The 26,819-nt window shown below is 53.2% G+C and overlaps 3 protein-coding genes and 1 long non-coding RNA gene across 12 annotated transcripts in view; all 4 read left to right on the top strand.

Moving 5' to 3' along the window:
- Positions 1-12,205, top strand: part of LOC137863366 (olfactory receptor 14C36-like) — a 30,826-nt gene extending 18,621 nt beyond the window's left edge. For 2 of the 9 annotated variants that reach the window (XM_068696465.1, XM_068696463.1), the window contains exons 2-5: positions 3,001-3,149; positions 8,486-8,972; positions 10,303-10,493; positions 10,649-12,205. In XM_068696465.1, coding sequence (XP_068552566.1) covers positions 10,973-11,887 — 915 coding nt within the window. In that variant the 5' untranslated portion in view covers positions 3,001-3,149; positions 8,486-8,972; positions 10,303-10,493; positions 10,649-10,972 and the 3' untranslated portion in view covers positions 11,888-12,205. Of the gene's footprint in view, positions 1-1,921; positions 2,474-3,000; positions 3,150-4,390; positions 8,973-10,302; positions 10,494-10,648 lie in introns of all 9 variants that reach the window. The other 7 variants (XM_068696466.1, XM_068696462.1, XM_068696460.1 and 4 more) reach the window with 7 other exon arrangements.
- A 4,857-nt stretch (positions 12,206-17,062) lies between these two features.
- LOC137862998 (maestro heat-like repeat-containing protein family member 7) lies at positions 17,063-18,366 on the top strand. Its single transcript, XM_068695760.1, has 5 exons — positions 17,063-17,184; positions 17,326-17,405; positions 17,565-17,688; positions 17,970-18,059; positions 18,146-18,366. The coding sequence occupies exons 1-5, from the start codon at positions 17,077-17,079 to the stop codon at positions 18,338-18,340; spliced, it is 597 nt and encodes a 198-aa protein (XP_068551861.1). The 5' UTR covers positions 17,063-17,076; the 3' UTR covers positions 18,341-18,366.
- Positions 18,367-20,610: 2,244 nt separating this feature from the next.
- On the top strand, positions 20,611-21,278 carry LOC137862999 (uncharacterized). Its single transcript, XR_011100616.1, has 2 exons — positions 20,611-20,867; positions 21,142-21,278. It is a non-coding gene; the product is annotated as an uncharacterized lncRNA (long non-coding RNA).
- An 838-nt stretch (positions 21,279-22,116) lies between these two features.
- LOC137863226 (maestro heat-like repeat-containing protein family member 7) lies at positions 22,117-23,909 on the top strand. Its single transcript, XM_068696208.1, has 5 exons — positions 22,117-22,146; positions 22,416-22,517; positions 22,727-22,829; positions 23,023-23,082; positions 23,739-23,909. Exons 1-5 carry the CDS (start codon positions 22,117-22,119, stop codon positions 23,855-23,857), a joined length of 414 nt encoding a protein of 137 aa, XP_068552309.1. The 3' UTR covers positions 23,858-23,909.
- Positions 23,910-26,819: the final 2,910 nt, after the last annotated feature.

Raw genomic sequence — 26,819 nt, 5'->3', positions numbered from 1 at the left:
TAATGTGAATTTCAAATATTAATATTAAGACAATTTCCTAGGCTCATGATTCTTCCTTAATAGAAATAATTATTCTGATTACGGGTGAGAAGGATAGAGTTGAGAGTTTTAGCTCTTCTGCCCATGTTGTCTGACCTGCACTGTCCCATAGTGGTAATTTCAGGTGTACTATCAGGTCTGTGCAAGCAATATGTTTGTAATGTCCTTTAGTGGCTGAAGGGCCACGAGTGATGAGAATCACGGCTCAGCAAGCCTCGCATTAGTAAATGCTCTGTAGTTCAATTTGGAAACGTCCTAGTCTTCATCTACCCCATTTGGACCGCAGCTATCGTATTGTTATATCCATCCATCCAGGGAGCGTGGCATGTTAGAGCCAGCAGGAAATGTGGTGTGTTTCTGAAAGCCAGCACCTCTATTGATTGATAGCCTGAGAGGGCTGTGCAGCAAAGGTGGTTTGGCCTAGCTCTGTTTTTCCTCTGGATTGATTAATCAAATACTTCAAATAATTGCTGCGGTTGTGATTAATGTTGACTGCATAGCTAATTACCCAGAAGATTAAAATAACTTTTTGTTTTTAAAAAACTGTAAATGAGTGTATTTACTCTGCTCACCCTTCTAACCTTGTTATGCTTGTAAATGAATAGAAATATTGATCCCAGGTGCTACCCATCTTGCATCTGTTTAATCAGGGCATTAATTGTAACCCTGCTCACTCACTCCTTCCAACCACCCATGCTTTCTACTATCTTTGTGTAGATGTCTTGAGGGTGGGGCTGGGAGGGATCATTAGGATATATCTGACCTCCAGGACTTACAGGATTTCCCTGTGCCAGCCCCATTACTAACTACTCTACCTAAGCTTCTGCTGGCTCCTTGCAACAGTGCCTTCTTGACCACATCTCTTGGTAGCAGACTCTACCACCCAGTGGCTGTTGCTGTTAAAACAATTTTCTGTTTCCTCAGCGAGGTGTTTCCTTCTCTTTGCTTCAAGCCACATCTTGTTCTTCCATCTTGTCAGTCTGAGAACATTTTTCTCTGTCTGTGCACACATACAAACTACATTTTAATTATGTGTTTAGTTGTAGGAACATGTTTCTTGACCATGGCAGAGCATGTCAGAAGGCTAGAGGATTGCCAATAGAGATGTCTGCTGTATTTACCACCAGGGGACAGACCTGAATGTCTCCCAGACTGGCTGGTTTGGCTAGGGGTTGTGTGCCCCATCACTTTTCCACTCCCAAAGCAGAGCTTCACAAACAAGTTCCTAACAAAATGTGGGCCTCCTTGTCAAACTGGCAAAAAGCGTGTCAATTTTAGGAGCAATATAAAGGGTGTACCACTTACTGAAGGGACAGCAACCCAGAGAGCTCCTCTGCTCTTACATTTGTGGAGATATAAATGAAAGAAGCTTTAAGATCAGCCTCTTAAAGCTCATGTCAGCTCTCTTCAGTCAGTGCCCTGTGCTTCCATTTCCTTGCAATTTGGTTTCCAGAAAAAGATTGGGTGTCCCAGCATATTCTTAAAGCATTGCTTTAGACATTGCCAAGCCCAGGTCTTTCTCCAGTGCTAAGACTCCCTCTCATGCATGGCCATCTGGATGCTGTGGTGGAGCTGTCTCCCTCTCGCTGAAAGACATTCACATCTCTTCCACAGCTCTGCTAGAAATTGCTGCCATTTTGTGTTTGCTTCTCTACAGCCTGAGTAGCAGAGATGGCCACTGCGCTGCCTCTGTTGGGAAGACTTTGTGTAGCACACTGGTCTGGCTCTTATATTTTGCCTTTTTTTTTTTTTTCCTCAATCCAGAGCATATGCACTGTTCATATTAAGCTGTAGAGACCACATTTGTCCTGGGGAGCTCTCAGGTGGCTCATGGAGAGCTGAAATGGTGGCTATTGCATTTCCTTCTTTTCCCTTTTCCCAGGTTTCCTAAAACTCTGACATTGCTCTTTATGAAGAGAAAACATGACAATTTGGCCAACTATCTGTGCATCGTGGGACTTGTCTCAACTCTTTTTGTCTTACGCAAGTTGATGGGCTTGAGCAGGCTGGACAGTGACTGTCAGAAATAGTCTTTCAGAAATGCAGTACCAGCCCTCAAATCCTAAACCATCTGTCATGGTCAAATTAATGTAACCTTCTCCCTGCTGTCAGTGAGAGCTGGGGAAGTACAATAGCAGCCAGGGCTTGGTCCAGTAGGACTGGTGTGTTCACGTGGTTTTCTCATATACTTGGGTCTGTTCCACTGGCTGCCTCGTGGCAGGCTCAATTCTCAGTCCAGAGCAGAAATGGTCCACATTTCTGCTGAGATATCCAAATTTTCCTGTTGTTTCTTTTTCAGCAGGAGACTCAGTCACGGCAACCTCAGGGCTATATGGCCTTGGTACAGGCATGGCTGGTGCTAGTGTAGCCTACAAAGATCCAACACAGGAAGCACGCCTGCTGCTGGCCTTGGTGGCTTGTAAGTGACTGTAAGGTACGTGCTGAGTGCCAGGCTGGCGCTGGCTAAGCTTGAGATGCCGACGAACATGATGGGTACCAGGGCAAGGCCTGACACTGGAAAGGGAAATGCTGGTGCTCCATGCTCTGATGACACGGTTCTGATGCAGTCAGTGCCAGATGCTATCATGGGAAACTGGCTGCAGCTCAGCTGCTTGAAAGCTGATAGGTTTTCTTGTAGCTTCTGAATGTGGTTGTGTTTTCTGGCAGCTGGTGAAAATGGCTTTGAAAAATAATAGCAGCTTTAAGTCAAATTGATGTCAACATTCACTCCAGGCTCTTTGAAGCTAATCAGTTTAAGTTCCTACTTGGCAAATGAAATTCCCGTCTTGCTGGCCTCCCTCTCTTTAGCCCAATTCTCATAACTGCTACTTGTTTTTTCACTGTCTCTTTCTAATGTGTCTAGTCAAATAGAAGTTTTGTTGCTGAGATGTTGGTTCTGGTATGTTTCTGAAGGTACCCACACTGTGTGTGTGAACTTGGGCGTCTCTTTTTTCCTTACAGGATCCCTCTAGTTAGGAGCAGAGGAGAAAAAAGGCAAAAGCTGGTGAAGCTTTAGCACCTGCCTCAAGCATAGTTCAGCTGATGAGAAACACCAGTCAGTGCTCTCAGCAAGGGACCTGATTCCAACCATCACGCTTGGACTGAGACAGGTGGGTAGTGAGGATCCATGGGGGAGCCATTACAGACTATTCCAGGTGAGCGAAAAAGGAAAGAAGCAAAGCAGCTTCTGAATAGAGAGAATCAGGAGAGCAAGAGGTAGACGGGCTGATGAAATAATGCTGTCTTTAACTGTGAATAAATAACAGCGCCACAGGAGGCATTCAGGGCAACAATTTTGGGGAGTTAAAATGGAGGTTAAAGATTACATTTAGGATTAGGAATATCAGGACCCCTAAGGTATGCTCAGTGAATACTAAAGGCATAGATAAAATCAGGTGTGTCTGGAGTAATGTCTGCTAATTAGATATGTAAGATGTAGGTACGTATGATGCTCTTTATTTTTTCTGTTAACAGCACATATATATGGTAACTCTCTCTATAAGGTACACTTAATACATATTATTAGCAGATTTGATGGTAAAATATATGCAGGCTAACTTAGATTTATGGAAGTAAGTGTTAGAAGTTGCTGAGCCATGAAAAAGGCTTCCTCTGGCACCTCTGTACAGCAGCTCTTTACTTCAGCTCCCGTCTGGCAGCAGCTTATGCTCCAGGTTCTCCCTTTGCACTGAGTGATTAGCTGTGAATGCACCCTTTGCCGAGACGGCAGGTTTGATTGGAGCCCTCCTGCCTTCCCCCGAACGTTCACAGATAGTGCTGGCTGCGTTAGCATGCAATTCAGATGCTGGTGTGAATGAATAAAGGGGAAAAGGAAGAGAGCAAGCTTGGCTTTGTCATCATTTCTGAAAAGCAGAGGAAGGCATTAGCAACCTCCAGAGGGAGTTCCTCTTCTCAGCTGATCTCTAGGCATGGGGAACTGATGCCTCTGGGAATCTCTTGACATATGAGCCTATTTTCCTTGGTTCTGTCATGATCCTCTGGAGAACATTTGTTTCCTGTTTGGTTTGAAAAGATCAGGCTTACTGTATGCTAATTTTATATGAGGACTTCAAACAGCACAGAGCTAGTGCAGTGCACCAGAACAAGCTCAGTTCTGGCTCTGCCAGGAGTATGTACAGCACCTTGAATCCCGAAGGGCTCTGCGATGTGGGGCTCAAGAGATGAACCTCCCCGTTGGGTTTGAGACTGATCAGCTGGGACTACAGAGTCGTTTGTGGTATGGTGACCAAACAACACCATCATTCCTTCCCATTTCTAGAGCCGCATCAGTCTGTTATATGAAGGTTGACTGAGTTGTTTTGTAAATCTCAGCAATAAAATGTGTCCACAGTCTCCTAAATAACAAAAGAAAGAGAAGAAGGCATGAAATGATTGTGCTGGTGGAAGAAATGAAGACTAGTGGAGTCTGAAAGAGATGTGGGCAGGTGAGCAATGGGCCTTGTGAAGCAGAACAAAATGCATTATTTTTTATGGAAATGCAAAAAAGGGATTGTGGATCTTCTGGACAGAGAATGAGTAGAGAAAATACTAATTATATTTCATAAAGTTGATGGGAGCGAAGTTGGCTTTGTTCCACTGCTCAGGCAAATGAATGTGGCAGCTGGAAAGGACTAGCTGGCAAGGGATGGGAGGAACCTCACCTGGGGATTGTGCTTCTCACCTGCCAGTTTGTGTTCCCATTTGTGCCACAGAAGTCTGTTGTGTTGCTATGAAGCTCTGGGTTCCACGCAGAGGAAAGATGTTTCAGAAATTTCAGTGAGATGCTAATGCCAGGCTTCGTGCTGGCCCTCTGGCTTGAGTCTCAAACCTCTTCTAAATTGCAGTGGCCAAAGCTATGCTTAGCTTCATGTTCATGAGTGAGTTTCAGGGAGGGACCTCTGGTTCTGATGCTGCTACCAGGGAGCAGATGTCCTGAGACATTCACAGACAGAGGTCCTCTCTTCTCCTTTCTTCTAGGTTGGGTGCCTAAAGCTCAGTTGGCAAAGTGACAATCTGGCTAGGATGTATGGCAGTGGTGTCCTGTAGTGCTCAGCATTCCTTACAAAAACAGTCCCCGTCTCCTATTCCAGAGGCTGCTAGAGAGTGTGGCACAGACAAAATAAAGCAGTCAGAGTCCATGGGGAAAGCATTCCCAAGAAAAGCATTTACTGTGCTTTGAGCAGAGTCAGAAGTAATTAAACATCCTAGTGAAGCACTAGGAGTGGGCACACTTTGCAGAAGAGGTTAATGTCCTGGGCAGGAACGCTGTTTTTGGGGTGCAAATGGCTATGTAGAGGGGTGGCCTGTTCTACCTTGAACACTGACTGCCCCATTGTGAACGGGAACGTGCTGGGATGTGCTGCAGCAATGCCCCATGACTAGCACAGGCTGATTTAATTCCTCTTGGATTTGCAGAGAGGAAAGCAAATAGGCTGAGCATGGGGTCCTCGAGGCAGTGAGTTATTTAGATGATCAGCAAAGAATGAGTAAAGGAGTCATGGCTCACAAAAGCTCAAGACTGTCAGAAAAATACTAGACATCATCTGGAAAGAGGGTGGTATTGGCAGGATAGAGCTGCCCCAGCCTTGGGACGTGTCCCCAGTTTGGACAGTTTGGATGGCTAAAGGAAGGTCGGTGCCACGGAAGGGGACAGGGTGGAGGGGAGGAGATTTTGTGTCTATGGTCAGGGACTGGTGCAGAAATGCAGGGCTCGGCTGTGGCTGTGGGGTTTGAGCCTAGAAGTATCAAGAGTTTTGACAGGGGGGGCTGAAGGCAGAGGTTTAGAGCCTTAGAAGGAACATGGCTGGAGCGAGCCTGCAATTCTGTGTGTCAGATCCGCGATAAAATAGAGCTCGTAGGTGGGATCCTGTTCAGTTTCAGGAGCTAATGGGTGACTGAGCATGCGAGTGAGTACAAATAAAGGTTTGAAAGAAAAATCTAACCCCAATGTGCTTTTGTGCTGCAGTTTTTCTCTGATCAGATACTTGTTTACAACGAAGGGGGCATGCCTTTCTCTTGTCTTTGTGAAGGCCCTGGCGATGTGGAGTTGGAAAGTGAGATCTTGAAGTGTGAATTCCATATAATAGAAAAGCACAGATTCCCCAGGGGCTGGCACAGCACTTCCCCAAGGCATCATCTGAGGTTGGTGGTTGACTAAGTGGGTGATGGTAATGGTCTGTGATGGTGTTTAATAGTGGTGGGGCTGTTATTTCTGGGGGATTTAACTCTCCCAGATGCATGACCTCGCACAGCATAAGCTTTCCTAGCATGAAGTTATGCGATGTGTTGTGGAGGTGCTGAGGACTTCTGAATCATTGCCTAACTCCTCTGGCACAGCTGCCCATGAGCCAGATGGTGCAGGTGCAGGGTGGGACCACTCGCATCTGGTGAGAAATAGGTAACAAACGACGAATCCCAAGGCATGCCCATGTGCTTGTGCCAAGCTCTCTTTGCCTGAGATGTCCCCGTGCCAGGATGGGTTGGGCAGTCTGTCAGGCCACGTATTCTGCTTCTGGCTCAGACACATTTTCCCAATTCATGCCTGTGCAGTACAGATACTGGGCATTCAGCGTGACCTTCGTCTGGCATTTCAAGGGACAGGCTGAACAGTGCCAGGGCCTTCAGGAGAGAAGTGCTGTGCGTCCTGGTGCAGAGAGAGGAGCATTTGCTTTTCATGGGAGGCTCTGGCTGGATCTTGAGATGAGAGAAATGTGTCTGCTTCCCCTACAGTCCACCAACATTAAGCATTTAGTGTGTAATAGCCACTGCCCAAGGCCTGATTTCTATGCAGGGTCTGTAGGGAAGGAAGTGAGAACAAAAAGAGGAGGTTTTAGGATTTGCTTTCTCCATGGCAGTGCGTGTTGATCCTTTGTGCGTGTGCTTGCGGAGCGCAGGAGCGGGGGGAGGATGCCACCGCTTCATTCAGCGCTGCCTGCGACTAATGGACCTTGACAACTGCAGCACAACATGGAAACTATTAAAAAGGGAGGACTGATTAAAGCCCAAACCATCCCAGCATCCCTCTGGGCTCTTAACCCCGTGTTGGAGCCGAGCAGCCTAGCAATGCCTCCTCCCTGGCTGCACAATTAACATCTCTTGTCACTAATTGATTCCTGTGGTGCTCGCAGGACAATTAGAATTTAAATTGCCTTTTACAAAGGTCATGAAAACATGATAAAAGACGAATCTATTAGGAAGGATCACTCAGGAGTCTCTCTCCTTTTCCACAACACTGGCTGCTGGTTATCACAGGGACATGAGTGAGGGGAGCTGGGAGGGTGGCCCAGGCCTTTGCCTCATTTCTTGCTGATTGTAGTTCATGGCAGAGTCTCAGCTCATTGTCACTTGTGCATATTCTTGCACTGAAAGTAGCACTTAGTTTTTTGCTATTTCTTTTAGGAGTGTTGGTATACGCTGTCCCTTATCCGCCTTTTTTTGATAAACTTTGAGATAGCTGGTTTTCTGCTTGACTCCTGAATTCACTGCAGGAGGGAAGGAACCCGTTTGTGATGGAAGGTGAAGGGTTTGCCTTCGCAGAGCAAAGGTGTCCTAGTGTCAGCCCATCTTTACTTCCAGAGAGCTCGTGTCGTAGCGTCTGAGCTGGGATCAAATCCTCCATTCAGGTGCCTGTGGCATCATGGCTTGTCAAACCCAGTTCTGAGTTTTGCCACCACAGCACAATGTGACAGTTTGTAGTTGGGTGGGGAGCTGGTATTTTGCTTGCAAATGGGAATATCCAGAGTCCTTACAGGCATGATAATGCTCCCCTCCGTCAACCTCAAGCCTCAACAGTGGAAAGAGATTTAAAGCCTCCCATGTCATGTTTAAGGCAAAGGTTTGTAATTGCAGTAAATCGGGCTGAAATGGATCTTGGAAGAAGATCCAAATCTGGGTGCAACGAAAAGTCTTGTGGTTTGGTGGTTTCTCTTCTGATTATTATATCCCGAGCATGTGGGTTGACAGGGAAGACCAAGTTTGAGACACGTTACTGTGATCCTGAACCAGCCTCACGTAGCTACAGCAATATTTCACGCTGAGAGAAAAAAGCCAGGCAGCATATCCAATTGCCCATCCCATCCTATCCCAGTGGCATCCCCCTAATAGAAGAGGCTGGCTGGCTATTTGAGAAACTTGTGTCCTTTCCAAGTTCTGCCTTTGACTTCTTGCTATTCTGGTTATTGAAATTGATTTTGCACTCCAGGCACGGGATTTTCCATTGCCAAGTTTAATGTCGGAGATAATAGAAATTATGTTTCCACTCGTACATAAATCTCAGGGCTGTTTGTGCTCAGATGACTGGATAGTAAGTACAGGTGAAATTGCTCCTGTGATTGTTTCAGTAAAAATGTAATATTGTTGTAAGGTTTTATAAAGTGTGTTTAACTGGTTTACACATTTCTAGCAGTGACTATGTAGGTTTTTTTTGTTGTTTTGTTTTTGTCATTAGAATAATGTGCCAGGGAGGGGAGATATCATAACTTGTGGAAACAGACAGCTTTCCATCCGCTAGCCTTCTGTGACTCTGTACTGCAATTCCGTTCAACTGGTTACTCCTTTATTATCCAAACTCTTCTGCAACTCCTGATACTGCTAACTTGTCACAGATAGCACAATCACACGAAGGTTGAAACGTCTGCCTGCAGACATGAAAGGCTGACAGAATGGAGCATCTGTCCAGGGGAACCTTGAGAAACTGCAGGATTTTGCCTACAGAAACCTCTTGACATTTACAAGAAGAAAAGCCTCATCCTGCACCAGAGGAAGAGGAACCCCACACATCAGGGCAGACTGGGACCCTGCTGAGTGAGCAGTGCCCAGGAGGAGGAGGGCCTGGGCACCACGAGGGATGCCATACGAGCTCACCAGGAGCTCACCAGGAACCAGGCCAACTTCCTACAGAGCTGCCTTATGAGGAGCATGGCCACCAAGAAAATGTAAGTTACCGTGCTCGGCTCCGATCTGATGAGACACCACACAGCCAGCAGGGAAAGAGGTGCAGGTCTGTGAATCTCTTGGACAGCCTGGTGTGGAGAGGAGCAAGCACACTGGAAAGGCTGAAAGTCCCAACAGGCCTGAGGTCTGTGTGTCAATGGCTAGGGCTGTTGTCTCTGACAGCGAGGCCTATGAGGAGGCAGCTTCTTGTTAAAGCACCAGGGTCTCATTGCCTCCTCACCAGCCATGAACCAGGCAGGAGTCGTACCCTTCTCCTGCACTGGGCCATGGACATCCCCATCTCCTACTGCCCAGGAAGAGCCCTGAGCTCCTGTGTGAAGGGAAAGGATCTCCCTTCCCAGGAGCCTGGGGTCAAAGCCTGTTTTTCAATACATCAGTGTCACCTTCACATTTGTCTACCTGTCCTCACTGCCTCCAGTGTTCTGCTCTAATGAGCTCCAAGGGAGGCTGTGTCAGTGCCAGCAGAGTCCCCCCTCAGGGGGACACTGCAGGAAACTTGCATTTGCCTTGGGTTTCTTGAGAGATTTCTTCAACTCACTCTCAGTGCCTGAGGTTCATGGGCTCATCGCCAAAGCCCCCAGAGGGCTGATTCCAATGCCTCTGCTGCTGATCTGGGCTGGGCTCCTGGGACAGGGAGAGCTCCTGGCAAGAGGGCCCTGGTGCAGAGAGACAGCTCTGCCCAGGAGCAGCTCCTCTGCACAGCGCAGAAGGGCTGGGGGCTCTGACCCCCATGGGGAGAGGAGAGGAGAGAGGGGTTGGAGGCAGTTGGGAGTGGGAGGGTGCTGAGAGCTGCCTGCAGGAGAAATCTGCACAGCCCTTGACAAGGTAAGTCTCTGGCTGCAGGGCCATGCAGCTGCAGCTCCTAGAAGGGTCTCCTGCTGGGTCTTGTTTCTGGGAGGGCGGTGGGCAATGCAGTAGGCTGTGAGAGTCCTGCTGGATTGCACTGCGAGGTGAGGAAGTCTGGCAGAAGCCCCTTGGAGTGGCCTAAGCCAAGTGCCCCTGACACCCTAGAAGCCTCGAACACCCTGCTGGTGATGCAGGGCTCTCTGTCAGCTGCCCCATAGCTCCTGCTGCATGGAGGTGCCCCTTGGCAGGGCCCTGTTGGTGGCAGGGTGCTGCAGGGCAGCGCTGAGCACAGCCGCATGGGATGCGGTCTGTGAGCACAGGCGGGGGAAAGAAGAGTTTGGCCAAGATCAGCAGGAAAAGAGTGGCCAAGAATCCTCTAGGTACAGCATGTTGTGTGCCTGGGATACTGGAATACCCCAGCGTGTGGATATTCACCTGTCTGTGGGGTGTTTTCCTGGGCTTCAGGCTGCTCTCCAGCAGGATGCAGCTCTCTCGTGGCATCCTTGTGGCATCCAGGCGTCCCAAGGAGAAGACACCTCCTTGCTAAGGCCATGTCCATGCTGCTGGATGTCTGTCTGTGGGCAGCTGGAGTGAGGCCTCGGCAGCCCTGGCTAGGGGGGAAGAGCTGAGATCCTGCTCAGGCCCCCAGGGCCAAGGTAAGGATTCTGTCCAGCCTCACTTGGACTGGGGCTTCTCTGCTCTCAGCTGTCTCCGTTTTTTTCTCAGCATAACACGAGTATGATCGGTGTCCTAAGCATTACAGGGGTAATTATAAGAAAATACAGCAAATAAAATCTCTCTTGCTCTACAGTGTGGTCGGATGAGTTGTTTGCAAAAAGACTGCATGGCTCATTGATCTGACAAGTGGACTGCACTTGAGTTTCCCCCATGGTCCTGCTTCCCTCCTGCTGCACAGCAGGAAGGACTCCTCTGGAGCCCACAGCAGCCCCTGCTCCCAGTGTCACACACAGCCAGCACCACTCAGAGCTCAAGCAAGAGAGCTGCAGAAAGGTTCTCATGCAAAGAGAGAGGCTTATCTGTGGGCTTTCCAGGAGATGAAATAGGTTTTCCTCATTGAAGTCTGTTCTATTTTTTTTTTCTCCTCTTCAAAGATACCTGTGTCCAAAGTCAGCAAATGCCCAACAGCAGCTCTGTGAGCGAGTTCCTCCTGCTGGCATTCGCAGACACGCGGGAGCTGCGGCTCCTGCACTTTGGGATCTTCCTGGGCATCTCCCTGGCTGCCCTCCTGGGCAACGGCCTCATCCTCACCGCCGTAGCCTGCGACCACCGCCTCCACACCCCCATGTACTTCTTCCTCCTCAACCTCGCCCTTCTCGACCTGGGCTGCATCTCCACCACTCTGCCCAAAGGCATGGCCAATGCCCTCTGGGACACCAGGGCCATCTCTTATCACGGGTGTGCTGCACAGGTCTTCTTTTTTGTCTTCTTGGTTGGAGCAGAGTATTCCCTTCTCACCGTCATGGCCTACGACCGCTACGTTGCCATCTGCAAGCCCCTGCACTGCGGGAGCCTCCTGGGCAGCAGAGCTTGTGTCCAGATGGCAGCAGCTGCCTGGGGCAGTGGCTTTCTCAGTGCTGTCCTGCACACTGCCAATACATTTTCCCTGTCCCTCTGCCTTGGAAATGCAGTGGCCCAGTTCTTCTGTGAGATCCCCCAGATCCTCAAGCTCTCCTGCTCAGATGCCTACCTCAGGGAAGTTGCTGTATTCTTATTTACTCTTTCTTTAATCTTTGCTTGTTTTGTTTTCATTATGTTGTCCTATATACAGATTTTCAGGGCTGTGCTGAGGATTCCCTCTGAGAAGGACCAGCACAAAGCCTTTTCCACGTGCCTCCCTCATCTGGTTGTGGTCTCTCTGACTGTCAGCACTGGCATGTTTGCCTACCTGAAGCCCCCCTCCATCTCCTCTCCATCCCTGGACCTGTTGGTGGCCGTTCTATTCTCGGTGGTGGCTCCAGCAGTGAACCCCTTCATCTACAGCATGAGGAACAAGGACCTCAAGAATGCCTTGTGGAAACTGATGACTTGATTTGCTTCGGAAGCAATAATTTCACAGTCTGTTTCTGCAGATTACTCAGAATATCACTTACACAGAACAACCTATATTCCCTTTTTTTTTTTTTTTTTTTTTTTTTTTTTTTTTTTGTGTGTGAGTGTGTATTTTTAGTACTGGTATTACTTAGTTTTGTGTTTTGTTTTGTTTTTTTCAGGTTAGGTTGCCCAATAAAATGTCATTTTTGTCCCACTCCCAATTCTGTATGTGTGTTTAGTGTATGTACTGAGTCTCTGTCCATGTGGAATTATGGTCTTTGTGAACTTTTAACGAAATAAAACAGCCTACACTGCCTTCTTTGTCTGATGTCCTTCCTCTGAGACCTGGTCTGGCTCTGCTGGGGCAGTGCCCATTTGCAGAGGAAAAGAGTCCCATTCCAGCAGCACAGCCAGGGAGCACCAGCGCTTGGGGCATGCCAAGCTGCTCTCTTGCCTCTGCCGCCCTCTCCTGCTGGTGGGGCCAGGCCCGGCTGCTCCTGGAGCTTGGTGCCAGTGCTGTTGTGGGGCTGTGCTGGGACTGCTGGCAGGTTAATGTTTCTTGCAGAGGGAATTAGCATCTGCCAGCAGAGTCCAGGGTATTGGCCGGAGCAGCATGAGCCCATAAAACAGGTGGAGCCCGCAGAGCATGAGCCTGTCCAAGGTGAATTTACCAGAGCTCAAGTGCTCAATCTGCTGCCAACAGGCAGAGGAGAGCTCTGCAGCCCCAGGACACGCAGTAGCCCCAGCAAAGGAGGCTGGTGACTGATTCCTTGCAGCCTTGGGCAATGACAGTGACCCCATGAGCTGGGTCTGCCTCCCAGCCTGCCCAGCATGGCCCTGCAGAGTGTCCCCGTGCCCTGGGCACCACAGCCCCCTTGCTCTGCAGAGCAGCACCGCCAGCTCGGGCTGGGGCAGGGGCTGGGAGGGCGCTTCCCAGAGTGTCTTCTAGGCCAGCTTCAGGCACACAACATCTGGATGTCAGAGTGATCTTTGCTGTGTGCAAGGAGCTGAGAGACCAACAACAGTCATGGGGCTGGAACATTGCCTGCAAGGTCCCACCTGCCCTAGCACCTCCCAGAACTGGCACGGAACTGGTTCACATGCATCAGAGGGTCTGGGAGCCCAGCAGCAGTGCCATGGGCTTGAAGGATCACAATCAGATCACTTCTACCTGGGCAGGTCCTAGGCCAAAAAGGGGGTGTTTTGTAGGTATGATATTATGAGGCGGTGGTGCCTCAGAAATTCTAAGTCCAGCAGGAAGTGAATGGCTGTTAAATGGCCTTTGAGGTGGCTTCTTGGAGAAATAGCTGGCAGCTCATCCCTTGACTCCTGGCTGGGATCTATGCCATTAGGCTCATATCTGCAAAAGTACCTGAAAGGCAAGCAGAAGGCACTTGCTGTGCCTGTAGTTTGTGAGATCCGCTCTTTCCGAGTACCTGGTAGGCCCCATAAAGGAAGAGGTCTTGGATAGGGGTTGTCATGTCAGAGGTGTCAGCTTTTGCCTGAAGTCATCCTTCAGGACTGCTTTCAGTTTTCAACACAGAGGGGGCCACTGCCTCCAAGATGCCTGGGGTAAACTGAACCATGCATGAGGGCCTGGAAAAAGTTACCCTGGCTGCATAGGAGCCATTCTATATCCAAAAGTTGGAGGCAGCAAACAAATTTTTAGGGTGGTACGGAGCTGCAGGGCACATTGTGCAGGGTGTTCCTGCAGCCTTTATGTTCTTTTCCATCCTGGCTTCGGTGCTGCATCTGTCTTAAGAAAGGAGTAGCCAACAGAGGTAAGACAGATACTCTGAGATCATGAAAGCCATCAGAAAACTACCCCTAAGAAGATGACTGATATGGGGAGGTCAGAAGAAGCCTGGCCAGGAGAAATGTGAGATTTGGGAGAGAGAAGAAGCCAGCAGAAATCAATGATTTCTGGGAGGCTAGAAGGTTCAGGCAATGTTGATTCTGCTGTAGCACTGACTTAAAAGAGTCATGTAAAGACCTTGCCCTATTTTAACCAGCAACATTAATCCTTAAACCTAAATGCTACTGTACACACTGTCAGGAATCCACTACTCTAATGCCTGACCTCAACGCATCCCTTGAAGCCAAAATTCATCACATAGCCCCTTCCCCTTGTTTTTACTCTCTTAATCACTCTGATCCCTAACCTTAACACTAGCATTAAAATGCTCTTTTTAACCCTAGGAAACTGCTTGAGAGACCTAAACAAAACCCTAAACCACAAAGCTTGTCCATACCCTAAACACAGACCTGATACCCACATAAGAATACCAAAACATTCCCATTCAAACTTTGCTTAATCTTTAACCCAGTAAGGTGGGCCCTAGTCCCTAATCATATACATGAACACCTAACACCCAAAACCCCTGTTCCTGTGCATTAACCTCCTCACCTTCAGCCCCTCTACTAAGCCTTAACTTTAGGCCCGTCATCCCTTGGGACAGTGCAGGAACCATGAGGTTGCTCTGCAGTCATGGCACTCAAAGCTGAATGTGAGGGGCCATGGATCTCATCAGATTGTGGGCCACAAGGAGGAGACAGGGGAGAATGCTCTGATGAGCTCAGCTCTGCCTCAGGAACTCCTGCACCAGCAGGAGCAATGTGACTGTGGCAGTGACTGTAAGGTCACTTCTGTCCCTGCAGAAGATAGGGCAGCAGCAGGAACATGTCACAGAAAGGGACTGAGAGGTCACTTCTGTCTGTAGGTGCCAGGTCACCCTTGACTTAGAGCTGGGATCGGTACTTTTCGGCTGACATCTGCCAGTGGCCCTGGTAGGCCAGCAAAAGGCACCTGGCTGGCATGCTGACTGTGGGATCCCCTCTGCCTACACACCCAGGAGGACCCATGCAGAAAGAAGGCCCACATATGGGTTGTCCTGTCCCTTCTGCTTGAGTCCATGACTGGACAGCAGCAGGCCCATGGCTTGGAAGATGCTGGTGCGGTGACTTCTGTCTGGTTGGCTGACAGGCCGCAAGGAGCCTGATGGATTGGGATGCCTACTTTAGGAAGGGGTTCCACCCTGATGAAGCCTTCTTTTGTAGTAGAAAAGAGTAGGAGAGAAAAAAACGCCACAAAGTGCACTTTGGAATGTTGGTGCTGGCCACGAGGAGGAAGAACTGTCCCTCAGAGTGTTGTGCTGCGTTGCCAGAGGTCACCCAAAGAGTGTCTGTGATCAGACCATGGCTTTGTGTGAGAAGGAACAGCTGGGTAGGGTTGATGAGACACTGGTGAAATGATGGAAATGCTGGGATGAGAGCAAGGTGGTGAACAGAGACGGGTGTCTACAGTCCTCAAAGAAATAGGTGAAAGTCATCAAAGTCAACAAAGTGCTCTGCCGGGCACTGCCCAGCCCAGCCCGGCCCCTGCCCACCTCTCCCCACCACCCTGCCCTCTCTCCAGCCCAGCCCAGCCCAGCAGCCCAGGCTGGGCTGGCCCCAGGGCAATGCCCTCCACAGGCTGCTGCAGGGCTCTGGGCACGGCCACCACAGCCCCAGCCCCTCGCAAGGCACCGCAGCTGCTGGGACAAAGTGTGGTGGTTTTACTCAGGTGGGCAGCCGAGCTCCACCACAACCGCTCTCTCACTCCCCCTCTCCTCAAAGAGGAAGGGGGAGAAAATACAACACAGAGAACTCGAGGTTTGAGATGAGAAAGGTTTAATTAAAGGGAAAGGGAATGGGGAGGAAAAAAAAAAAAAAGAAACAAAAGAAACAATCAGTCCGCGCGGAAGCACAGAAAGAGGGAAAAAAAAATATATTCTCTACTTCCCATCAACGAGCGGTGTTCAGCCACATCCTGGGAAGCAGGGCCTGAGGGTCCGAGCCACGGCTGCACTCGCGTCAGGCAGCACCCTGGGGTGTCACCAAATGACATCACAGTGGGTGCCCACCCAGCCCAGGCGCGTGTCACAGTGGCTTATAAGAGCGCAGCCGTGGCTCGGACCCTCAGCGTCGGTGCACGGCAGTGACGGACAGGGCAGGAGCACAGGGCCTTCGAGGAGTCCCCGAGCACAGCCCACGTCCCACAATGCCGCAACCGCCCGCGAAGAGGAGCCGCCGTTTTCTATTTAAGAACTCTCCCACTCCAGAGGCTGCTTCTGAAGGGGATGAGGAGGGAGGCATGCCCCCCAGGCAGCCCAGGCTGGCCTGGCAGGAGATCTGGTCTTTTAGGGGCAGCAACCGGCCAGCACAGGACAGCTTGCTGGCAGAGGAAAGAACCCCAGTCGAGGCCTTTTTGCCGGCAGAGGACAGCAGGCCGGCAGAGGCCATTGCTCAGGCAGCGGGCAGCAGCCAGGTAGAGGAGAGCAAGGACAAGTCGCAGCTGCTGGATCGCAGTGAGTCTTAGGGATGCGGTGGGGAGGGTTGGGGACACAGAGACCCCTGCCTGACTCCAGGACTCCTTCCCTGGGTAAAGCGGCGCTTGGGCTGACGGGGCCGAGCTTCCTCTGCAGCACCACAGAATCCCAGGACGCTTTGGGCTGGGGGGGACCTCAGTGATCACGATGCTTCCCCCCAGCCCAGGCTGCCCAAAGCCCACCCAGCCTGGCCGTGGGCAGTGCCAGGGAGGGGGCACCGCAGCCTGCTCCACGGCCTCACTGCCCTGGGCGTGAAGGAGAGAAATCCCTGCCTGTCCAAAAGAAACCTGCCCTCTTTGAGGTTAAAGCTGTCACCCCTTGTCCTGTCGCTGCAGTCCATGATGAAGATCCCCCCCCAGCTTTCCTGGAGGCCCCTTTGGGCACGGGGAGGCCGCAGCAAGGTCCCCCCGCAGCCTTCTCCAGGCTCCACAAGCCCAGCTCCCTCAGCCTCTCTTCCCAGTGGAGCTGCTGCAGCCTCTGGGCATCCCCACGGCCTCCCCATGTCCTTCTGGGGCTGGGGCCCTTCCTCTCCTCACCCCTGCATTCAGCCCCTCTCTGCAGCACTCTTTGCTTTCCTCCTTTCCAGGTAAGGCATGGAAACTGCGCAGAAGAGACAAAGCCGTGAAATTCATCAGGGCGTATGTCAGAGGCACAGAAAAGGTAATGGCAGCCGCTTGCATCACAGCTGTGCTCCTGGCGCTGCCCTCCAGGGGTCCCACACAGCCCCAGACCCCTCAAGGCTTTGGTCCTGCTGGCCGTGGGTGTCCCCCTAATGCTCTGTTGGTGTCTTTGTGGCTGCCAGGACGACGAGGAGCAGAAGATGCTGTTCCTCAGCAAAATCTGTGATCTGTGCAGTGTCACAGAGAAGGGTGTGCCGATGAACTTTCATGGCTTCTGCAGCAAACATAAGCTGGTGGAGAACATCATGGTGAGAGGATGCGCAGCAGGTTGGGGAAGGGGCAAGGCCCCCCGGCACCAGCCCCCTGGGAGGCGAGGGCTGGGGCAGCGCTGGCTCTGCTGCTGCTGGGTGCCGGCGGCTCCAAGGTCTCATCCTGCTTATGCTCTGCAGGCGCTGCTGGAAAAGGAGCCCGTGGACAGCTTGCGCACAGAATTCCGGCAGAAGGCCATGGAGACTGTCACCGTCCTCAGGTGCGTGCCCAGCCCCTGGTGGCAATGTCCCGGTGGCCCTGAAGCTGGCAGGGAGGCTGCCCGTCCCTCCCAGGGATGCCTGGCCAAAGGAGGTCCGTGTCCTCCTTCATAAGCCTCAAGGCACTGCGTCCAACAGGCTCCTCTCTCTCTCTCCTTCAGCAACACCATGCCGACAGCACTGCATGGCAAAAAGGAGAGACTCCTGAACGTGTGCTGCAAGAGCGTCTTCTTTCTGCCTCCGGAGTCGGACATGCCAGAGACAGAAGGAGTGCTCTACACCAAGGTATGTGCTGGGTGAGGTACCGGCACCCCCAGTCCTGCTGAGCTGCTGCCTTGCTTCCCCGTGCTGACACAACCAGAGACCAGTGCAGGGCCGGGGCCCAGATTTGCTTTCCCAGCCTCACCCTTTCCCCTTCCCGGGCATGATCCCATGCCGCAGGAGGTCTGCACGCAGCGGCTTTTTAGCCCCAAAGCCACCCCTGAATTCCCGAGGGGCTCAGAGCCAGCTCCTGGGGGTGAGGAGGGCCACAGAAATAATTTGATGCTCTTCTGTCCTCCCTGCAGACTATGAAAGCCATGGACACCATGCTGGAGGACTTCGTATTCAGCTACCCCATCGCCAGTTTCAACACAGAGATGCAGAATATGTTGAAGGTTTGGGATTTGCAAAGAATTTCCAAAGAATCCTCTCAGGTCACATTTGCAGACCACTGTCAACCCAGCAACTTCTCTCCTCGCAGGTGATGCTGGACTTTGCTGGCTCTGAAAACCCAGCTGTGCGTGAGAGAGCTGTGAAGGTGATTGGGAGGCTGATTACTTTCATCCGCTGGTATTTGGTGATCAAGGTAAGGCACAAGGGATTTTCCACCCTTTCCTGCATCCCAGAGCATCCTGCCATGCAAGGGTGCCTGCGAGGCAAGCCTCAACGCACGTGAGGGCCTCAGCACCATGAAGCGAGGGTCTTCGTCCCTCCTTTGCCCCTGCTCTTCCCTCCCCAGGCCGTGCTCTCTCAGGGGCTGGCTCTGCCTCCACTAAGCCCTTTGTCTCTCCTCCCTTCCTCAAACAGATCTTAGGGAACTTTGAAAACTATGGCAACGATGAGCCCGCAGATTTCAACCTGTGCATCCCCATCCTGGGCAAGCTGCTGGGCCACCTCTTGCTTTTCAGCAGTGGCGATGATTCCATGAGACACTCAGCTTTGGAAAGTCTTCATCTCATGTACACAGTCGTCAGAGAAGGAAGAGGTAAGAAGGTGTGGTGGGCAATGTCCATCTGCACACAGACATCTGCTGGTTTGTCTGCCTGTTCTCCCTGAGTATTGTGAAGGATTGTTTTTGTGCTTGGTGGAGGCTGCCCACGGAATTCTGCCAGGTTCCCTGGCCTCCTCTGCTCCTCACAGCAGCTTCCTGCAGCATTCTGGCTATCGTTTTCTGCAGAAGCTAGACGCACACCTGATGTCCAGGAGCAGTTCTCTGCTGCTGTCCTTCCCAACCCTCCCCAGATCACCTACCACGCTGTTTTGTGGTCTCCCCCAGTCTAAGCCATCAATCGATGAGCACTTCCCAAACTGCATCTTCCCCGAGGAGTGAACAGCAGAGCCAGCCGTGCATCACCAGGGATGGTGACGCCCTCCAGAATGCTCCCTGACTGTTTGCTCCCTGCCGTCTTAAAGGCAGGTGTCAGGGGGCTTCCTGCACATCCTGACCCCGAGCAGAAGGGGGTCTGTGACACGCTGCTACCCCCACGGCACCCAACGCCATTGCTTCTCCTCCTTCTGCATCATCCCTGAGGTCCCTCTTGCTCCCAGCACTCCTCACCTTGTGCTTTACATCCCTGCCCATCACTCTCCTTGCCGTGGGTCTGAGCCTCCCTCCTCAGCCATTCCTAGTGAAAGTGCTTTTCACCATTTGGCAAGCTTGTTGGCAAAGATGCTCTTCTCTACTGACTCTTCGCTGTTTCCCACTGTTTAGCATGCTCACTGAAACACAGAATGGAAATATATGTGCTGGGCCGCCTGATATGGAATGATACAAGATTTCCATTTTCTATAACATCAACTCCGTGTGAAATTGCCAAGGTAATGAGCTCTGGCCTTGCTGGGGATCTTGTCCGCAGCATCAGCAGGCATCTCGTGTGAGCAAAGGGGTCCAGAACCGGTGGGGCTGGCACGGCCTCACTCGCCCTGGTGAGAGGGTTCCTCTTGTCCCCAGGCTGGGGCTATGCGAAGGCTGCTCCCCTGTGTCCCGGCAGCAGCTCCAGCCCTCCTGGCCACCAGCAAGCCCTGGTTACCTGCAGGGCCAGCACTCTGGCCTCATATGCCCCATCCTCACCCCTTCCCCCGAGGGCCCTCTCTCCAGAGCTGCCCTTGCTGCTCAGCTAAGCAGCACCCTTGGGACACTCAGTGAGGCATGTCTTCGCTCCTCCTTCTTCCCACAGGGGTTTGGAATATACCTCTTCCCTGCTGAGAGGCTGGACATCATCCTCACAGCCCTTGAAGCTTTACAAGACTCCAGCATCCATAACAAGCAGGGGGCCTGCAGCGTGCTGGACGCAGCCTTGGAGGTCCCTGACTACTGGCTGACAGATGTAAGTGGCCTGTGGCCATGGCCCTGCCCTTGAGCTCTTCCAGGCGTTGTTCCTCTCTCCTTCCCTGCCTCCCTCCCTGCCTCCCTCGCACATCGGGGTCTCTTGGGCTCCAGAAGCCACCTGAAGCCAGCAGAGAGCAATGGAAGGGGCCAAAGTTTGAGTGGCAGCTGTGGCAATGGCTGCTGTCTGCTGGCAACACCATTCCCACTTTGTCCCCCAAGGTGCCAACGATCGTGGAGTGCATCAGGAGAAACCTGGGCAGAATCCACACGGCATTGGCGCGGCAGTGCCTGGACTCCCTGCTTCTCCAGCTGACCAACATGATGTCCAGGAGAGAAGTCAAGAACCTGCTGCAGTTCTCTCCGCCACATGACAGGTCCTGGCCTTAACATCCTTGAGGGCTTGTTCCGCATCGGGAGATGCACCTGGAGACTCTCTGCTTGCCACACCAATGGCAAAGAGCAGGACATCCCCAAGGAGCACAGCCCTCCTTCCCACCAATGTGTTCCAGCCCTACTGGGCCAGCCAGGGCTGCAGCAGCCCAGCTGTCCAAGGCAGCCCAGAGTCCCCCTGCCCCCAGGGAACATCAGCTCAGCCCCCTCCTGCCTGCCCAGGCTGGGCCCTCAGTGCTCCCCAAGTCACAGGGGCTGCAGGACAGCCTGGGTCCTCTGGGGCTGGCCCAGTTTGTGGCCCTGCGGCTGAGGCAGCCTCACTGACAGAGTATTCTGGGCTTGCAGCACTGACCTGGCCATGTGGGAGGTGATCCTGGCCATGCCGAGGACCTTGGAGAAGGTTTTAAACATCATGATGCGAGACTTGCCGCTGTGCGACTGGTGCACCACAGTCACTGAAGACACCTGCATCCGTCGCTTGGCTGTGAGTTCCCAGATGAAACCTTGCTCCCAGCAGGGCTACGTGTGCCCCTTCAGGCACACAGGCACAGCCCTGTGCCCATCTACCCCCAAACTGCCAGCTCCCGCAGGACGTACGGACACATGGTCCCTGGGGCCGGCAAGCCCCCGTAGCTCTCCGCGCCTGGTGCCTCTTTGGTGCCAGCTGGCGCTACCCCATCCCTGCCCAAAGGTGGGAGAAGAAGAGGCTGCAGGGAGCCCTGCAGGCCCTGCCAGGCTCTCACTGCTCTTTCTTGCAGATGCTGGCCCAGAATCACATTTCTGAGGAGGACTTTGGTAACCCAGTGCACCTCCAGAGCTACCTGAGGCACCCAAGTCCAGAGATGCGCTTGGTGGTTCTGAAAGGGCTCTGCATCGTGTCAGAGAGCCCTGAGAAGGTGAGTGGGCCATTGTCAAGCAAAGCCATGTTGGCAGCCTGGGGCTGCGCTCTTCTGCCCTCCCGTCCCTCCCCGCTGCCAGGAAGCAAGGCAGGAGGCTGGTGCTCAGGAACCAGAGCCCTTTGCCCAGGGTGGTCTCTCACTGCCTCACGGAAGGGAAATGGTGTCTTTCCTACAGGCAAGGAAAATTCAGGTCCTGCTGCCAGACATCCTGGAGGCCCTGCAGGACACCAACACAGACGTGGTGATGAAGGCCCTGCTTGTGCTGAAAAACGTGATGGCTCATGTGGAGAGGAGGAAGGCCAGTGGCCTGGATCTGCAGCTGGCTGAGAAGCTCCTGCCACTCTTTGACCATGTAAGTGTGCTGCGGGAGCCCGAACCCTCATCTGGGCCCCCTGTAACGAGGGCTGCCCTTCAGCCCGGCCCTGTGGGCAGCACTCAGGCAGGGCCTTCCCAGTCTCCTCGTCAGCCCAGGCGCTGGGGAGCTCTGCTTGGGCATGGCTGGTGCGGCTGGTGGCAAAAGTGGGGTGGCTGGCGGGCAGCCTGCAATGGCAACCGATTGCGTTGCCCTTCACGGGCACCAGGCCTTGCAGCTGCCCCTGAGCAGCTCCTCTGGGAAGGATCCAGCGCTGAAGCATCTCACAGTGCTGTGAGCTCCCTTCACATCAGCCACGCTAATGCTGAAATTCCTCCTGTCCTCCTCCCTGCCAGGCGTCCAGCCAGGTGCGGGAGCATTCCATCTGCCTCTTCCAAGCCGTGATGGAGGCTGTGCTGCGGCAAAGGAAGAATAAAATGAAGAGGCCAGTGCACAGGAGCCTTCTCCCACTCTACTTTCATATGGGAGACCAGAGTGAGAGCGTAGCAAAGGTACAGATCTCAGAGCTGTGCAGTTATGTGGGCAAGGGTGTGCTGATGCCACAGGGTTGCTCTGGGGGATCTCTGGCCGGCAGCATGAGCTGCCTCCGATGGTGGCTGTCCCGTGGCCTTGCCTTGGCCACTGAACCCAGTGCACGCTGCCCCCCACCACAGCCTCCCATAACGCGCTGGGAAAGGCTCGCAGCCCTGCCAAGAGGAGGGGACAGAGGGTCTCCTTCCCAAGGCTGTGCTGCTACCTCCCAACCTCTGCTGCTCCGCAGGCCTCTGGGGAAGCTCTCGCCGTGGCTGCAAAGTTTCTGCAACACAAGGAGCTCAAGCGCTTGGCCCAGACAGAACAGACGTGGAGGATCGGGGAGTGCTTGGTAAGGACCCAACTTGGTTTGCCCCAGCTGGGCAAACGCGCCCGGCCAGAGCCCGCTGCCTGCAGCCGCATCCTCGCTCCCTTCCTGCCAGCACAGAGCCCCAGGGGGCTCTTCTGCAGGCCCCTCTGCCCTCCCTGCCCCCAGGATGCTGGAGGAGACCCTGGAGAGGGTGTGCAAGCCCCGTGACCCTGCGTTCTCTCTCTCTCCAGCTGCAGCAGGACAGAGGCAGAGTAGAAGAATACCTGCAGCAGAGCCAGCCCTACCTGAAGGCCACTCAGACCAACTTGCGACTTGAGGCCGTCAGATTCATTGGTGAGCCCAGCCCCTGGGTCCCTCTTGGGGCAGCCTTTGGCAGCCCCAGGCACTGCCCTGTTGCCCCCAGAGCCCCCCGACTGGGCCCTTGCTCCAGGGTGCAGGAGGGGGCACAGCTTGGCTGGCCAGGCCAGGGGCTGCGCTGCTGGGAGCGTGCTGGGGAGCGGGGCTCTGATGGGATCTCTGTGTCTAGGTCTTGCTGCGCGCTACTGCGAGGACCAGAGCGAGGAGAAGCTGAATGAAATCCTCAGCGGTGAGTGAGGGCAGTGGGGGGTGTGCTAGGGCTGGGGGGACAGCGGCAGAGGCCCCCGTGCCTTGCCCTGCTCCAGGGAAATGCTTCAGGGCAGAGGAGCAATGCAGCCATAGGAACGAGGGAGAGGAGACGGGGTAGCCCGTGGTGTCAGGGAATGGCCTCCCAGCCTGGAGCTGGGCAGTGCCGCTGAAAGGGTTGAGTGTCCCTGAGGAAGAGTCAGGGGAAAGGGCAGTAAGGCTGACAGAAGGTGGGAGCCTGTTGTAGAGCACGCAACCAGGACGAAGAGGGAGATGAGACAGCCTACAAGCAGCTAGGAGCAGGGTCACGATTGCTAGCCCTTGCTCTCATGGGGAAGCACAATAGCGAGAGGAAAGAGTCCAGGAGATTCCTGGAGTGTGTGAATCCTCCCAAGGGATGGAGGCAGGTGGTGAGGGAACCAGCTTGTGAAGGTGCCCCACCTGACCTGTGGTGCGCAGGTGGGGAAGGACTGGTGGCTGCATTTGGGACATTGCTGAGCAGCAGCTTTCAACGGATTCCTTTGTCCCTCCTGCTCCTCCTGGCCTGGGGAAGAGTCGAGTGGGGCTGGCATGGTCTGCAGGGGATGCCTGGGGATCTCTGCAAGGAGTGGCTTTTCGTCTCTGCTCTTTCTTTTGCAGTCCTCCAGCCTTCAGAGAAAGACCCGGAACCCATGGTCTGTTCCCTGGCAGTTCAAACCACCCTGATCCTGACGTCAAGGCATAAGGCAATGTCAGGACGGAGATCTCCACTGCTGTGATGCTGCTAGCCCCGCAGCAGTCCTCAAAAGAGCAATATATATTTTAATAGAACTAGGTTGTTGTCTTGTTATTCCAGCAGCTCCTTCACAGTGACTCGGTGCCATGACGCTGAGCTAACTTGGAGGCCACCAAGGACGTCTTTCCCCTGGGCCTGGTGACTGCATGGCGCCTACTCAACCAATGAAAGAGTCACAGAACCCTTGCGCTTGGAAAAGGGCCTTCAGCTCAAGTCCAAGCGTCAGCTAACACCACCAGGCCCACCACAAAACCACTGCCCTTAGCACCAAGTCCACGCATTTCTTTAATAGCTCCAGGCCTGGGGACTCCAGCAGTGCCCTGGGCAGCCGGTTCCACCCTTTCCATGAAGAAATTCTTCCTGACATCCCATCCTGTGAGTCCACCTGTGGTAGGTGCGCCCAGGTAGAAGAACTGCTCAGCCTCCTGGCAGAGCTTCGGGAGGAGGTGGGCAGGCTGAGGAGCACCAGGGAGTCGGAGAAGGTTGAACTGTACTCTGCCAGCCCTGGGACAGATGCGTCAGGCAGACACAGCAGAGGAAATGGAGGATCCCCTACCCTCTGGCCATCAGGCAGAAGGAGTGCATCTCAGTGACGAAGGGATGGAAGTTTAGATCTGCTCGGGGCAGCAGGCGAACCCCTCCTTGCCTACCTCACCTTCCTTTCAGGTGCCCTGAAACAACAGACTCTGGAAGTAATGGACACACAAACGATGATGTGCATGAAGGTCCATCCAGGTTGGAGGGGTTTTCTAGGGCAAGTCAGCCTTCCCCAGTATCACGACCACCTCCATCAAGAAAAACAGAAGGGTTACTGTCGTAAGTGACTCCCTTCTGAGCAGAACAGAGGGCCGCATATGCCGACCTGAACCAACCCATGGAGAAGTCTGCTGCCTCCCAAGAGATCAGGGTAAAAGATGTTTCTAGGGCCAAGACTTCTAGCTCATCCATTTGATTCCTCATAGTGCCTGCGTTTGTGTAGAAGTACTTCAAACACGCCTCCCTACACGCAGCGCCTTGTGGAGCTGACCGCAGGACCTCACTAGCACACCGTCCCTCTGATTCTAGCGCACCATCCCTCAGCTCATCAGCGGCATGCCTGGTTTTATCCCCTTCCTCCTTCGACTCTAGTTTAAAGCCCTATCTATCAGCCCTGCCAAGTCCTGAGCAAAAATCCTTACCCCTCTCCGAGAGAGTGTGGTGGTTTTACTTGGGTGGGCAGCCGAGCTTCACCACGACCGCTCTCTCACTCCCCCTCCTCAAAGAGGAACGGGGAGAAAATACGATGAAAAGGGCTCAGGGGTTGAGATAAGGACGAGGAGATCGCACAGTAATTATCGTGACGGACAAAACAGACTCAGCATAGGGAGATGGTAAGATTTATTGCTTATTACTAACAAGCTAGAGAAGTGAGAAACAAAGGAGAGAAGCCAAAAGCACCTTCTCCCCCGTCTACCCTCTTCCACCTCCTCCCCCCGAGCAGTGCAGGGGAACGAAGGAACGGGGGTTATGGTCAGTCTACAGTGCTTCTTCTCTGCCGCTCCTTCTCGGTCACTCTCGTCCCCTGTGCTGTGGGATCCCTCCCACGGGATGCAGTCCTTGACGAACTGATCCGGCGTGGGCTTCCCACAGGCAGCAGCTCTTCCAGAACTGCTCCAGATATGGGTCCGTACCACGGGGTCCATCCCTCAGGAGCAAACTGCTCCAACCTGGCTCCCCTACGGGCAGCAGCTCCTGCCAGGTCACCTGCTCCTGCGTGGGCTCCTCTCCACGGGCTACAGGTGTGGCCCGGAATCTGCTCCGGCAGCGGTCTTCCACAGGCCGCAGCCTCCATCGGTGCAGGGCCACCTGCTCCACCGTGGTCTCCTCCACGGGCTGCAGCGTGGAACCCTGCTCCACCGTGGTGCTCCATGAGGCTGCAGGGAGACAACCTGCTTCACCAGGGTCCTCACCACAGGCCGCAGGGGACTTCTGCTCCAGCGCCTGGAGCACCTCTCCCCCTCCTTCTTCACAGACCTTGGCGCCTGCAAGGCCATTCCTCACTCCTCTCACTCTCCCAGCTGCTGTGTGGCGCAGCGTTTTTTTTTCCCTGTCTTAAATATGCTTTCACAGAGGCGCAAATCGTGTGACCAGCAGGGCTAGGGAGGTGATTGTCCCCCTGTACTCGGCTCTGGTGAGGCTGCACCTCAAGTACTCTGTTCAATTTGGACCCGTCGCTACAAGAAGGATATGGAGGTGCTAGAGAGAGTCCAGAGAAGGGCAACAAAGCTGGTGAGGGGCCTGGAGAACAAGTTTTATGAGGAGCGGCTGAGGGAGCTGGGCTTGTTCAGCCTGGAGAAAAGGAGGCTCAGGGGCAACCTTATTGCTCTTTACAGATACCTTAAAGGAGGCTATAGTGAGGTGGGGGTTGGCCTGTTCTCCCACGTGCCTGGTGACAGGACGAGGGGGAATGGGCTTAAGTTGCGCCAGGGGAGTTTTAGGTTGGATCTTAGGAAGAACTTCTTTACCGAAAGGGTTGTTAGACATTGGAACAGGCTGCCCTGGGAAGTGGTGGAGTCACCATCCCTGGAAGTCTTTAAAAGACGTTTAGATGTAGAGCTTAGGGATATGGTTTAGTGGGGACTGTTAGCGTTAGGTCAGAGGTTGGACTCGATGATCTTGAGGTCTCTTCCAACCTAGAAATTCTGTGATTCTGTGATTCTGTGACTTATTGGCTCAGCTCTGGTCAGCAGAGGGGCCCTTAGCAAACGTGGGCAGCTTCCAGATCCTTCTCACAAAAGCCACTCCTATGGCCCCGTGCTACCAAAACCTTGCCAGGTAAACCCACTACAGGGAGGCGCATCTCATCTGGTGGTAGCAGGCCAGTGTCACATAGACCCTCCCATGATCAGCAAGCCCAAAGTTCTACCAGTTGCACCAGTCCCGAAGCTACGTGTTAATGTGGAGTC

Source organism: Anas acuta, chromosome 12, assembly GCF_963932015.1.
Source record: "Anas acuta chromosome 12, bAnaAcu1.1, whole genome shotgun sequence".
Lineage (NCBI taxonomy): Eukaryota > Metazoa > Chordata > Aves > Anseriformes > Anatidae > Anas > Anas acuta.
This window is presented reverse-complemented; position numbering and strand designations above follow the sequence as displayed.